Source organism: Neophocaena asiaeorientalis, unplaced genomic scaffold, assembly GCF_003031525.2.
Source record: "Neophocaena asiaeorientalis asiaeorientalis breed wild unplaced genomic scaffold, Neophocaena_asiaeorientalis_V1.1 scaffold40, whole genome shotgun sequence".
NCBI lineage: Eukaryota > Metazoa > Chordata > Mammalia > Artiodactyla > Phocoenidae > Neophocaena > Neophocaena asiaeorientalis.
The window spans coordinates 3,258,840-3,274,366 of NW_020185335.1; the positions used below are offsets into that span (position 1 = coordinate 3,258,840).

The 15,527-nt window shown below is 41.0% G+C and overlaps 1 protein-coding gene across 1 annotated transcript in view; it reads right to left on the reverse strand.

The window, feature by feature from the left end:
- GLG1 (golgi glycoprotein 1) overlaps positions 1 to 15,527 on the reverse strand; it is a 150,461-nt gene that overhangs the window by 18,319 nt on the left and 116,615 nt on the right. Inside the window, exons 10-18 of the mRNA XM_024735478.1 lie at positions 14,128 to 14,229; positions 12,009 to 12,162; positions 10,069 to 10,206; positions 7,790 to 7,876; positions 5,166 to 5,228; positions 4,284 to 4,397; positions 3,355 to 3,443; positions 2,273 to 2,390; positions 992 to 1,084 (exon numbers count right to left, since the gene is read on the reverse strand). Coding sequence (XP_024591246.1) covers positions 992 to 1,084; positions 2,273 to 2,390; positions 3,355 to 3,443; positions 4,284 to 4,397; positions 5,166 to 5,228; positions 7,790 to 7,876; positions 10,069 to 10,206; positions 12,009 to 12,162; positions 14,128 to 14,229 — 958 coding nt within the window. The remainder of the gene's footprint in view (positions 1 to 991; positions 1,085 to 2,272; positions 2,391 to 3,354; positions 3,444 to 4,283; positions 4,398 to 5,165; positions 5,229 to 7,789; positions 7,877 to 10,068; positions 10,207 to 12,008; positions 12,163 to 14,127; positions 14,230 to 15,527) is intronic.

Here is a 15,527-nt window from a genome sequence, read left to right on the forward strand (position 1 = left end):
AAATAAAACCCAACTGGTAGTCTCTCTAAAGAGCAGGATGGAACGTGCTAAAGGAAAAATTATGAAGCTGGGAAACAGAACTGAAAAATTACCTCAGTGTAGTACAGAGAGATGAAGAAATGAAAAGCATAAAAGAAAAATTGAGAGACATGGAGGACAGATTCAGATGCTCCAAATGTCTAACAGGAGTTCCAGAAGGAAGGAAAAGGAAGGCAGTATTTGAAAGGTTTGAGAATTTCCTAGAACTGAAGTAAGACATGAATTCTGAGACTGAATGAGCTAACCAGGATAATGAAAACAAAAACCATATCTAATTATATCACAGTGAAATTACAGATCATTAAAGATAAAGAGAAAACTCAGAAGTAGATTAACTACACAGAAATGAGAATCAGACTGACATCAGACTTTGCATCACCAACAGCAGATACTAGAAGACAATGAAGCCATTATCTCAAAGGCTAAAGTACCTGGCAATGCCCTGAACTAGAAGAGGTAGATGAGTCAATGTAAGAACATTAAAAACAAAAACAAAAAACCACTTGATTGCATTTCATTCCTGATGATTCTGGGTAGGGCCCTGTTCTGTGAATTAGGGAAAGAAAACCTCTCATGATGGTTCTTATGTGACCTCCAGTTAAGAACTTCTGTGCAATGGGATCATATGAGGGAATAATTAATTTTGGAGGTGCAGAGTGTTGGGAAAGCTATAGAGAGGAGGAGGCATTTGAAGGATAATTAGGAGTTTACTAGGCAGACAAGGTGGGGGAGGAAAAGGTAACTTGAAAGAGGGAAGAGAATGAATAGGTGACAAAGAGGAATGAAGGTGAGCAAAAGCAGTCTGTTTGGGAAAAGCAGCCTGGCGTAGCTTAAGAAGGGATGATCAGGCTGGACAGGATGTGATGGGGCCTATCTCACCAGCACAGAATTAATTATTAAAAAGGTACCTTCATGTTACCTTTACAATTAAAAAATAAAAACAAAAAGTTACCTGAGCATTGCCATATTGCACAGTGGAACAGTGGTTCTTGATGTCACTCTTGCAGGCTTCATACAGATCTGGTTCCAGACGGATGTCCTCTGTCTGTATGAGGGGGAACCGGCATGGAAAAGTGAGCTTACTCTAAGCTGGAGAGATCAAATGTTCTACATATTTATTTGTTGATTGGATCTTGTCTGGTGGCCATAAGTTCTACACAGCTAAGTGGCAGCAGTGTGGTCACTGCAGTAAACGGAGAAGTAGGATTGAGTTTCAGTTCTGCCACTACCTAGCTACAAGGCCTTGGCCTTTGTTTGCAAAATGAAATGCTACCATCTACTCTGACCCCTTCACAGGACTGCTGTGTGATGAAATAAGATAGTATGATGTGGAAACCACTTTGAAAGCTAAAACCATTATACAGATGTTGGACTCTACTTTTATTATTATTATTATTTTACTGAAAGAGCCAGGTTCAAATCTGAGGACCCAAAGTTCCTATTATAGAAGTATGTTTAGGCCAGTTCCACTTAAACATAATTACCACAGAATCACTACCTCTGTATGTGAAAATCTCGTACTGCAACTTTGGGGATATTAATAATACCTGGTGTCCATTACTAGTTTCTGGTGTACAAAACATATTAAAATATATTTTTAGCTGCCTTATGTGGCTTAGGCTTATCCTCAAAAGTAAAGTGAAAAGTAGTGTCCTCTCATAGTGCACACTGTGGGTGGCTTCCCAGCATCCACCTCCCCTTGATTATCAGTAAGCTCATCAGTGAGTGCATCCCCTGATGGGGGATGGCGCACAGATCTCAAACTGACACAATCAAATTGAGGAGAAGGACCTTTATTTCGGGCTGGGGGCAGTTTTCTCTTGTTTCTATTTTCCCGCTGGAGATGAATATTGCAACAGGTGGCCCAGGTGCTGCAGGCAGCCATTGTGCGGCCATGAGGGAAATCAGCCTTAACAATGAAGCTGGTGTCCAAGGCAGCAGACTGGAGAGGGAGAGACCCTCGATCCTTGAGGACATTATTGATGCAATGACTACATCACATGCTTACAGCCTGTCTTACAGCTAGACTTCCAGTTATGTGTGGTAAAAAATACTTTAACATTGAAAAAATGGGAAACAAGAAGCTGTCCTATGGTAAAATTTTAGCACGCAGCTCCAAGTCTTAACCATCATGCTTGTGGCTGAAATCTTTCAGTTTGCCCTCACCCTTCACCTAACTCTCTAAGCCCTGCCCTGTGGTTTCTGGACCAGAGGTTGTGCTCTGCAGCGTTACCATCTCCAGCTCCTCCACCCGCAGCTGCTTGCGGCACTTCAAGGACACCCTCTGTTCCTTGGCTTCCTGGAGAGTGTCGTTGCGCACGGTGGTGCTTAGGCAGATCACCACGTCCACCCTGCCAAGGAAAGAAGAGGTCTGAGACTGGCTGGAGCCACACAAAGGCAGATGGCCGAGAACTGGGCTGGGGCAGGGGCCACACCATCCCCCCAGAACCCAGGAACCCCTTTACCGCGTTTTTGAATGCCTTTCCTGTAAGTCTCACTGTGTTTTCAGAGAGCTAAAAGCAGCAATTTGTCTGTATATGTCATAAAAGTTGGGCCACAGCTCAAATGCTGACAACATTCCTGGCTGGTGGGGAGGCCAGAGAGGGAACATGTGTGCAAGGACAGTTTAACACTTGTTTTGATGAAAACATGTGACCAGAGAGGAATGCTACTCTACTCTTATCTCTGGACAGTGTCTTTGATATACTGAGAAAATCATTCCTGAAAAGTACAGAAATCTAAGCAAACACGGGAACTTGGTTTCTATGAGGGGAACTGTGTTCTAGAAATGCACCTTTGCAAAGAGCAGCATGGAAGAATCTGGGCAGCCATGCTATAAAAGCTCATCACTCTCCTTATTAACGCCTAATTCTTAAATGAATACAGTTTTTGTTTCTTTACTACATCTCTAACTCAGTGAAAGCCTCTGCCGCTTCCCTGAAGAGACGACACAATGGAATGACGTTCGGAGAAAATGGGTTAACATCTTATTCACACTGCAACGTGCTCCTCTAAGTACACAATCTGTATGTACTTCATCAGTTAGATAGCCTGAACCTAGAAAAATTAAAAATGCTCCTTTAGGACACAGGCTCTCCATATCAGAACTACCACCACCAGGTGTGGCTCCAGGCTGCTATAAAGAGGATATGTCTAGACAATCCAAGTGTTTGGCCATACTACCAAAGGAGGGTGTAGGAGGCCTGCAGGGCTAATCCTGTCAGAGGGCAGCAGGCCACCTGATATCTTGGATACTCATTCAGTAGCTAAGAGGGACTTTAGGGAAGCAGAACGAATCAATTAAAAGCTACATACTTCTTCTTTATGTTGGGACAAAGTTTCAACACGTCCTCCTTGCAGGCCATTTTAAACTTGTAAGAGAACCGAAAATCCTTCATCTGCACCTAAAAAAGATGATGGAAAAGAAAATCAGAAGCTCTGTGACGAGGTCTCAGCAGCAGCGCTGGGTGTAAGTGTATTCATATACCGTTTGCAGCGGCTAGCTTTTCAGGCCTGCACAACTCTGTCTCTTCAGACTTCATGACCTGCTAAGCTGCCCACGGCATCTTTTGCTCCGCGCACACCAGCTTCCAGTCACACACAGGCTGTGACTCTTCCCCCAGATCTTCCCATGGTTTGCTCCCTCACTTTTCTTGACGCTTCTATTCAAATACCTCCTTCTCAAGTCCCTTTTCTCCATCACCCTGCAGGCCTTACACTGCTTTATTTTTCCTCACAGGCTCACCTGAAACTATATATTTATTTGTAAATGTACTTTTGCATCTTTCTTTCACAAGAATGTAAACAAGTCAACAAGGGCAGGGTTTGTCTGTTCTCCCCTGTCTTCCAGTGCCCACAGTCCAGAGGCCCTCAGTACCATTTGGGGATGGCAGTCAGGGAGGCTAGGTGCCCCAAGAAGAGGTCAATTTTACATAGATGACTGGATTTCACCCTTCTAGGAAGGAAGTGCTTGCTTTATCAGAAATACTTCCTTTAGACATGTGGTAACTACGAAGACTATGGTTTAACCTTCTTATTCAAATGCCAGACCTGGGTAGTATGATTTAAAAGAAAAAAAAAGCTTAGATTCTAGTGTACTGATACACATTTGGGCTGCTGCACTGAACAGATATTTGGAAAAAATGATTTTTCACAGAAGAGGTGCTCTGATGTTCTGAAAGAGGAAGGGATTCAGTAACCATCCAAGCAGTCAAGACAAGAAGGATGTGCCAGGTGTTACTGACCAGCTGGAAGTGGGTGACTCCAATGGCGCACTTCTCATTCATATCTTTCTGGTGTTTGTTCTGTATGAGACACTCCATCAAGTCTCCAGAGTCTATCTGGTTATCTGCTACATCCTGGGGAAGGTAGTGCACATTTACCCTTCATTTGTAACTATTAATGAACAAAGCCTGCACCCCAGCCCATACAAAAACTGCAAACGAGATTGATTCTAGAGCCTTTACAAATAAGACACATCACAAATTATGTCAAAATAAGTCTGAGACATTACAAAGGATCAACACTCAGGGGAATAAAATTTACGCAGCAAGTTGCCCTCCCTGCGTGAAGCTCCAACAAGAACATGTACTATGCAGGTCTCTTAACACTTTTCCTTATATGATGCCGGCAGCTGGCTTTAGGGATAACATCTAACATTGTCTGCTGATTGTCAGATCCTTAGGGTTACTGGGTGTGCTTCACTCCCACAATTTAGGTAGTTCAGTAAGTGACTGAAAGTAATAAAGTAACGGAATTCCCTCAACATCAGGTACAAGGAGAGAGCTGGAAGGGGAAGCCACATTATTGTTAACAAATCCCGGCTGTATGTATCAGAAGCAATTCAGCCCTACAAATGGGGCTTCCCCCTCCCCTCTTTCCTTGCAAAGGGCATCTCAGCAAGTGCTGTTAACCAACGACCTGGTTACCTACGAGGGGTAAGCAAATAGTTTTCCAGGACGGTGGCCCCTCTTGATGTTTACATTTTCAACTTTAACGGGTGAAAGTTGGTTATCACTTAGGAGCAATGTGAGCTGAAGACAGAGATGAGTTCAATACACGTGGGGGCCAGAGCCCCAGTGAAACTGGTTCAGTTTCTAACCCTTGTTCCTCTAGACATCACTTACGTGGCAAAAGTTCTGAATTATGGGCTCGCAGGCTCTCATCAGCAAGGCTTCTATTTGAATATCCTGCAGAAGATTAAAATATCAGTAATTCTTTTTTTTTAACATCTTTACTGGAGTATAATTGCTTTACAATGGTGTGTTAGTTTCTGCTTCATAACAAAGTTTATCAGTTATACATATACATATGTTCCCATATCTCTTCCCTCTTGCGTCTCCCTCCCTCCCACCCTCCCTATCCCACCCCTCTAGGTGGTCACAAAGCACTGAGCTGATCTCCCTGTGCTATGCAGCTGCTTCCCACTAGCTATCTATTTTACATTTGGTAGTGTATATATGTCCATGCCACTCTCTCACTTTATCACAGCTTACCGATCCCCCTCCCCACATCCTCAAGTCCATTCTCTAGTAGGTCTGTGTCTTTATTCCCGTCTTGCCCCTTGGTTCTTCATGACCTTTTTTGTTTTTTCCTTAGATTCTATATATATGTGTTAGCATACGGTATTTGTTTTTCTCTTTCTGACTTACTTCACTCTGTAGGACAGACTCTAGGTCCATCCACCTCATTACAAATAACTCAATTTCATTTCTTTTTATGGCTGAGTAATATTCCATTGTATATATGTGCCACATCTTCTTTATCCATTCATCTGTTGATGGACACTTAGGTTGCTTCCATGTCCTGGCTATTGTAAATAGAGCTGCAATGAACATTTTGGTACATGACTCTTTTTGAATTATGGTTTTCTCAGGGTATATGCCCAGTAGCGGGATTGCTGGGTCGTATGGTAGTTCTATTTTTAGTTTTTTAAGGAACCTCCATAGTGGCTGTATCAATTTACATTCCCACCAACAGTGCAAAAAGGTTCCCTTGTCTCCACACCCTCTCCAGCTAAAATATCAGTAATTCTGCTTTAGAAAGAGCCAGGGGTGGGGGAGGAGCAGTTTCTTTCTCTGAATCAGTATCATCTGATGCGTAAATAGTCCAATATGTACATTTGGAAACTATTCCAGTATTTCGGTTAGATAGCCCCAGCACAGACAGAACAGCAGTTCTACGCTACTCCTCTAACGCTCCTTCATTATACTTTGAAAGGCAAGTTTTCTAGAGGCAGATTCCCCTCGTGCTTGAGCAAGAGAGAAGACAGAAGTAAGAACTGTGGGGAGAAAAAAATATTTAAAAATAATATTAGAGTATAAACAACTCTACCCCAATAAAAAATAAAATAAAATAAAAAATAAAATTAGAGTATGTAAAGCCTTTGGAATTTTTCTCCAAAGCTAAGCAGTTCAAAATGAAAACAGGAGTAACTGACATCTATCATTCTGTCCTCGAACCAGATGACAAACGACTACCTCTCGGGAACACACGCTAACTGCCTTCAAGCAGAGTAACTGCTGTGCAGCATTAGCTGCTGAAATAACATCTTCCTTTAAAGAGTTACACACCCCAGGGGCTTCCCTGGTGGCGCAGTGGTTGAGAGTCCACCTGCCGATACGGGGGAGAGTTGAACATCCTCATCAGCCCACAAGGACAATGAGAATGAGACAGGAGATGACACAAGATAAAAGAAGGCAAGGCATTTTTGAAAAACAGGAAGAAAATAAAGACCCTAAGAAATGTAATTTTATGTATTGCCAATTTTGACAACTTCAATAGTTCTAAAAGGCTTACATAAAAAAAAAAATAGCTATTCCGTTTCCCTGATTTCTGGCCCTACAAGACAATTTTCACATTTTAACTGCCACCCCCCCAATACTCTCTGTATTTCAAATAGTATGCCTATGCTTATGAGGTTTCTTTTTAATCTCATTTTTTGTACTTTAGTGAGTTTTAGGATGGAACAGGGATAAACATGGAATAATATTCAACCTTCCATGTTTAACTGCAAATCCCAGGCTTTTATTTTATTTCAGTGGACACACAAACATTACCAAATGGGGACTTCCCTGGTGGCACAGTGGTTAAGAATCCGCCTGCCAATGGGGGGGAACACGGGTTCGATCCATGGTCGGGGAAGATCCCACATGCCGCGGAGCAACTAAGCCCATGAGCCACAACTACTGAGCCCGCACGCCTAAAGCCCATGCTCCACAACAAGAGAAGCCACCACAATGTGAAGCCTGCGCAACACAACCAAGAGTAGCCCCTGCTTGCCTCAACTAGAGAAAGCCCACACACAGCAAAGAAGACCCAATGCAGCCAAAAATAAATAAATAAATAAGTTAAAAAAACAAAACAAAAAGACATTACCAAATGACCTAATTGAAAGAGCTAAGGATGACAGAATAGGAATGCTTGGACTATTCTTGAATGTGATTAAGGGATTTGAAGTATAGCTGTTATCTTTTCTTAAAGGGGGAAAAAAGATTGGTCTTGTCACTGTGATAATTCTAATTTATGAAGAAAACCAAAGGGCTAAATGCAGTGTTTAGCTACAGAAATGAGGAAAGGGGTTCAAGAAGCATGATGATATTCATCTTTAAAAAGCAAACAAAGAATCTGACAAGGTTTCTTTTATTCTACAGGGAATCTGAACTCTCAAGAGTCTCGAAACAAAAGAACTAAGAAGAAAAGAAAGGCTGCTGACAGGGCACTCTCCTTCCATGAGCTGCAAACTGCTTACCTCGGATTCTAACTCGGTGAGGTTGCCGACTATATCTCTGCACTCTACAGCCAAGTCATCAAGATGATCCTGGAGGCATTCAAGCTCCTGCAAATGAAAAGGCACTCTCTTAGCATCTGTCAGTTATATAAATAGTCAAGGGTAGATGAGACACCAGTGTCCACTTCCTTTTCAGTGGTCTTCCTTTTCTTTTCTTTTAAACAACTTCACTGAACAGAATGCTAGAGCTTTATTTGAGTCCCCAAACTGGGATTTTTGAAAAGATAATTATTTGATGTATCAGGGTGGTTAAGAGGGTCAAGGGGGTACAACAGCCATGCAAATCCTCCAGAAGGCCAAACTGATAAGTCCAACAAGAATCAATGTTCAGGTGTCCTTAGAGTCTAAAAATCTTGTCAGGCCTTTACTCCATTCTGTCAAACACCCTGCTAATCTGCATTTTGATAATTATCATTGGACAAAATATTCACAGTGAAAGACACGGCACATTCTACGACTCTTCGTGGGCAAGTAAGTTGGGACCCAGTTTCAGGGTCTGAAACACAGTAGAGAGCTGATAGCTCCTGCAAATCAAATCTGGGATTCTAACCCTAACCCACATAAAAGGATCCTCTGAGGGTAACTGCAAAACAAGTGAGCACACTAGGGTTTGAGTATCTAAAAGCTATCTTACCTGGGCTTTGGAAACTGAGCTGGAGTTACCTTGTAACATCAGTCTATTGCTATTCCTTTTAGAGACTGAGAGGTTTTAAGTTTTACATTAGCTTACTTTCCCAAAGAACATGAACAGCTATTTCTCAGCAAAGGGCTCTGTTAAAGGATCAAGTTTAACTTACTGACTATTCTGCAAGAATCTCTGTTTCAGAATTAGAATGGGAAGCGAGGAGAAGGATTGTGGGAATTATACAAGAGCCAGAGAGGGAGTTGGAGTGGGGGGACCCTAAAGGAAAATGCATACAACTTTTGGGAGGAGATAAATAGCTAAGGGAAAAATTCCACTCATGGACTCCTTTCCTAAGTTTAGCTTCACAGGGATGGGCTGTAATGTAGTGCAGCTTTCTCACTGTTACTTTACAGGGCATATGAAAGGAAACTGTTTCATGGGATTCCATATGACTATATCCCTTGTTTCATTAGACAGAGGCAACAGCAAGCTAAACTATATGCCATTTCCTAACAATAAACTCGACAGAACTGTAGCAGGCCCAGGAAACAGACTGCTGAAAATGATATTCCCGGGCCCAACAGATCTAAGTAGGCATCATGTTGCTTTTAAAAAATGTCCAGTTCCTGCACATGTGACTTTCATTAGTTTAATCCCAGAGGGTGTTTTGGAGTGGTACAAATGGAACCGTTCATGCCTATTAATGGGGCTTTAAATAAGTAGCTATTCCTCACTGCATGGTTCCTCTGCCTTGATCTACAAGACAAGATACCTTCCCACCCTAATTTGCTAGAATGAAACAACATATCTTTTTTTTTTTTTTTAACTAGGCACAAAATCCTAAGAAACCATTTATAGCATGCACATTAATTCTTGGGGCTGCTCCTTTTCTACACTTTCCTGTACGGAGAGGTTATAATAAAATGGAACAAATGCCTGGCTAGGATTAGACCTGAGCTCTAGGTAAGTTAAGTCAATACCCTTCATTTCTCTGAGCCTCAAGTGTATCAATTACTAAATGGAAAAGATAATTCAATTTCTACATCTCTTCTAGGACTGTCGTAGGGCAAGCATACTATTCTTGCATATCAGTATTTGCGTATCGATGTATATATTTATACTCTGCCTTCCCTCAAAAGGACCTAATGTAGCTTACAAAAATGAGAAAAGAAAAAAAAAGAAGGGCAAGATAAAATCAATTAAAAATGAGTAAAAAAGAGAAAAGAAAAAGAAAATATGTTAAGGAAAGTGGAATGAAGCCAGTAGTTAGTACACAAAACGCCTACCACAAAATCTAATACACCTGCTAGAGGCACGCCATATCTTTGGCTCGAGGCTTTTTAAGAGGCAGCACAAAGAGGGAAAACAATCAATTACAAACCATAATAACCATAACATTCAAACAAACTAACTGCTTAGGAAAAGTACAGTTATAGAGACCAAAGAGAACATTTTCCTCAGGATTTCTTATAGGAAGAACAGTGACTAATATAACAAATCACACACCTGTGAAGCTGATGGAGATGGATTTTACGGTGTTTGTAGTCGACATAAAATGTTAATCATGAACATTATTATTATTACTACACCATAAATAGGTAGCTTTGTCACCTACCTGTCCAGTCTCCGTTTTTTCACTGCACCATTTCCCCAGATCAATCAGGCACTTATCCTGAAGGGCAGGATCCAGCTTAACGTCCATGGCACGCTGGTGTAGGATCCTCTGGACTTCAGCTCGGCATTCCCGTGAGAGCTACATGAGAAATAATAAGCAAAATACTTCAAAGGTACCAAGACCAAAAGACACCAGATAGAACAAATCCATTGTCAGGAAAATAACAAATAAGTTTACAGTTATTTGAACCAAACTTTAAACCTCGAATCTCTTCCAGAATAAAAATTAAATGTTCTATGAGGCTTCTAAACACCTTTATCTCTAGGAATGCGATTATAAATACATTAGGCATTTTCTAATATACTGTATGAAACAATATTCTTTTCTCAGAGTATCCTGATAAAAGTGAATTAGGACTGAATCACTATGCTGTACACCTGAAACTAACGTAATATTGTAAGTCAACTATACTTCAATTAAAAAATGAACTGAATTTGTTCAGATGAGGTAGAGAGTTTTTTGTTCAGGAAAATTAATTTGCCACTACTCTATGAATGTAGAGTGGAATACTGGGTCTGATTCAAGAGAGAATAAACACTTGGGTGAGGAGAACTGAGTTCAAATTTACCTAAACTCGGAACAAGCAGGTGAGAGTTACTTCAGGTCAGAACCCGACTCTTCTAGATAAGTTAATGAGAATTAAGCAGAGGGTCAAACATATTAAAACTAATATTTTGGGGAGAGTTGTGAGAAAGCTGTCATTGACAGGTACAGTCAGCCTCTTCTCCTAAAAGAGCCAACACATCTGGAGGGAGGTACGGTGGGGATAGAGAGTAACTGCTTAATTGGCATAGGAGTTTCCTTTCGGAGACGTGGAAATATTTTGGAAGTAGACAGAGGTGGTGGTTGCACAACTTTGTGAATGTACTAAATGCCACTGAATTTTTCCTTCTAAAATGATTAACTTTATGTTATGTAACTTTAACCTCGATTTTTCAAAGAAGCCTATTTTTTAAAAGGACAGCATACCAGATTCCAACTCTTTCTTTACTTACAAAGACAAGGAACCTCCTACTATAGTGACTACCAAGACGCTAGGATTTAGGAGCTCCTGTGATCAATGACAGGCTCATTATACGAAGAAAAAAGTAACAACAAATTTCCATATTTTCTTATGTAGCAATATAAAAACTGGGTTAATACTGCAGTACCTAAAGTATGACATTTCTTTCTGTCTGAGTCTCCTCATTCTGAATCCTAAACAGTCAGACTTTTGCATTAAGCTCAGAAGGGGTATTTGCAAACATGCCTGTGAAATAATACCATCTATATTTTCTGTAACAAATGCAGGGCTGAAATGCAATAGAGTATCTCAGAAGGCTTAAAAAGGCCACCCTGGAGAGCAAGTAGCATGTCAGTACGGGACCAGAAGGCAACAAATGTCACCTGAGAGCCAAGCAGACACGAACATCCCAACAAGAGGCAGTACTCAGGGCAGACAAATACCAAGAGAGTGGGGCGTGGAGGGTGTAGCTCTAACGAGTGTGCTGTCTGAGGGGCCTCACCAATACACGCACTATGGGCTCTGCTGCCAAGGGCAGAAGCCTAAAAACCATTTACACCTTGGCTAAGAGCTTCTAATGGATCTTTAATGCTAACTACAGTTAGGGTAGCGGCATTTGTCTACTTGTGATTTAGATTTTGGTAATTTTAAGAAAAACTGGAAACGTCCCCTCATTTTGTTAAAAACATAAAATCAGACGGAAGGAAGCTGGCAGAACAATTCTATGTACACTCACTGAGAAGCTTCTAGTAGTGCAGCAACCCCTCCTCGCCAGATATACTAACAAAGGTTTTCTAGGATGATAGGACTCACAGCAATTCACAGCAAATGAATTAAATGACGACAGGAAGAAATGAAGTCAATATTGAGCACATACCCTCCTGCCCTGTTCCTCAGTGCGGTAGGCATGTCGGTATAAGCATGAGAACACAGCTCCAGGAGGCATAAGTTCACTGGTTTCATTCCAACCGTGGGTGTGGCAAAGACGAGATGCATCTCCCTGGCATTTGCGGTATAAGACAGGGTCCAGCCTATAAGGTTAAGAGTTAAGAGATAACCACTCTTACTATACCTTTCCTCCCGAGACATGCTAAGGGTTTCTGCAAGGTGCTTGTTTGTGTACCCATTGACAATCACTTCTAGGGTAATGGAGACGGCAGGTGAGCGCAAGTACATTCCTGAATTGTGTTCCTCATGAACACACAGTGGTTAATCTGTAGAAGTTTGTTAATCCTTAATATGGAAGATTTAAGTTCTGCCTCAAAGATGGTATCTTCGTGGGCTTCCCTGGTGGCGCAGTGGTCGAGAGTCCGCCTGCCGACTCAGGGGACACGGATTCGTGCCCCGGTCCGGGAAGATCCCACATGCCGCGGAGCGGCTGGGGCCGTGAGCCATGGCCGCTGAGCCTGCGCGTCCGGAGCCTGTGCTCCGCAACGGGAGAGGCCACAACAGTGAGAGGCCCGCATACCGCAAAAAAAAAAAAAAAGATGGTATCTTCGCAATGTAAGGCACACAACATTACAATAGACTCAGCATTAACATGCCCTAGCTGAAATGAGACAAGGGTTGTAGCAATCACCAGGCAATTCACAACTTTTACTCAGTACTTTTTCTGTGAGTAAAAGTCAATCTTATCTGATATACTAGGTTCATTAAGATCAGGAAAGGACAACATAAACAGTCTCCTCCTCAAGTTCTTTTCTAGTAATAGTGTTCCAGTTCTTTTTCCCAGGCAAGATAAGGCAGTTATATTTTTAGTTTACCTGAACATGCTTATCAATTAAAAAAACTTGACATTTAACTTTGACTCTGGAGACAGTGGATTAGGTGATGAGCCTGCTGCCTCTCCAAATCAGACCAATGGATACTTCATTCTGTCTATATTATACTATCAACCTTGGGGGAGGGCTACTTAATGGGAGGAAAAAGGCTAATATTTAAGTAGCTTTAAAGACTGGAAAGCATCCTTTGATCATGGATGAAGGAATTACAGAAGAGGAAAAAACATACTTTTTTAAGGTCATAAACTCAGTAAACACTCTGTTATTTCGGTTTAGATAGCTAGAGTAAGCACAGGGAAATTCCCACCCAAGTTTCTGAAGTCCTTTCAAGAGTTAACTTGAGGAAACAGAAATAGACACACTGAGTCTTCAAGTAATCTTTTTCCAGTAAAGTATGGGGGTAAAACATATATTAATCACCAGAAAAATAATTAATGACCAAAGTACAGTGGCTTAAAACAATCAGGAAGCAGCTGAACTTGGGAGGCAGGAGGAACAGCCTGGTCTGGAGGTGGGAAGAGAAAATAAGACATGGAAAGAGGGAGGGATTGCAGCCCATAAACAGTTATTCTGACTATAAGAGATATACTTCTATTTCATCTACCTCCTCCCTTTTTTCTGGCTAACAGGATGAGAAGAGAATCAAGTTGTCATTTACCGAGAAGAGCTTCTTAAGACAGAATAAATTCAATAACTTTGAATAGTAAAAGAAATAAAGCAAACTCCCATACCCAGGACAAATCAATAAAAATAAAAATCACTATAAGAGACATATCTGAAGATGCTTCTGCTGTCCCACCGCTGCCCAAGTTCTTTCTAGATAGATGTTTGTGGTATCAGAAACACTGGACCCTGACTTTCAATGTAGTAGTTTAATGGGGACACTTGGGAATAGACCTGCAGGGGCTGTCTCTGCTTTTACATACTGTTCTGAAAGCAAGAAAGAGATTTTTCTGGAGATTAAAGTGTCAGCTATCCCACAAGTTAACAAAAACAAATTACTACTGATTATTTTTTAAAAATACAAGGGATAGTGACTACACAGGAGAACAGGCTGAGGCTTACCTTCTATGGCTTCAAAATACTCACTTCCAGTGCTTAAGACTCTGCGCTTCCAATGCAGGGGGCACAGGTTCGATCCCTGGTCAGGGAACTAGGATCTCACATGCCGCATGGCCAAAACAACCCCCAAACCAAACAAAACAAAATACTCACTTCCAATCACGGGAGATGAAATATTGCAGCTCTAAGAGACGGTGTTCACAATCTTCCACCATTTTTTCTGTGTATAAATGTTCCATCAGGCACGAGAGGATCCTGGGCATAAAACAGGGGTGAAATTGTAACTAGAGAAAGTTCTGACAATGGATTCAGAACTCTCACACCAGTATTGCTTTGTCTGTAGAAAAAGCCATTTAGCTATTTTCCTAGGGCAATCAGGGACTTACTTTCCTGAGAATCACTCAAATTAACTCAACCTAACAGTGCTTATGCCTTCTATCAACTTTAGAACCACTTGGCACTTAGGACTCAGCTTACACAAGAGCTGTGTGCAGCTGCTTTATATTTAACTGTTTATTATGAGAAACTTCCAACCATACAAAAGTAGAGAATCATATAATATCCATCTTCCCTTCCCATAGCTTTATCAACCTATGGCCAAGTTTGTTTTAACCCTATACCCTCCCTGCTAATATTTTGAAATAAATCCCAGATACCCTATCATTTCATTTGTAAATATTATACTTTAGCATGTTTCTCTATAATATGAAAACATAATACCATTATCCACCAAAGAAGTAAATCTAAAAATCCTTAATATCATGAAATATCCTGTCAGCTTTCAAATTTTTCCAATTATCTCATGGCTTTTCACATTTGTTCAAATCAGGACCCAGAAAAGGTCCACAACCTGCATTTAATTGACAGTATCTCAAATCTATTTTAATCTGTAGCAGTTCCCTCCTTCCTCCCTCTCCCCTGCCCCCTTAATAGTTGACACAGCTATTTTCATATTGGTAAATAGTCTTAATCAGTCTTAAGAGTGTTTTGTCTACCTCCACCAACCATACAAAGAGCTTCAAGGAAGAAGACCTTTTTTTTAACCTCCTACCACAGCATCAACATCTGGAGTATATGCACAGGAGAATGATGAGAAACATGGACTGCATTTGTTTCACACAGTTGGGTACGGCCGGCTGCAGGCTATAAAGATTTTTGCAGAATGGAAAACCTGTTCTTACTTGCAACCTGGTTTTAAGAGCTGTTTGCACATCATATGGAAAAAACCCAATACATGAGACTCAAATGCTTTATTACAGCATTTTACAGCTTTCCTAGATCTTGGATATAACTTCAGAGTTCATTTTGTCCATGATTACCCCCTCCAACCACATTTTGTGTTTTATTTCAATTATAATTAATTACTCTCTAATAATTATCAAGTTGCTAATGCATATGAGACAATATACACATAGGATGAAAAGTATAGAGCCAAAGCATGTTTCATTTTATCCTGTGAGTTTTTCTCTCTGATTTTTATTTGAACATTAAGTAGGATTATTCAGTGACCTAATGTCTAGGACTGTATATGCTCAGTCACTGTCAACAAACAT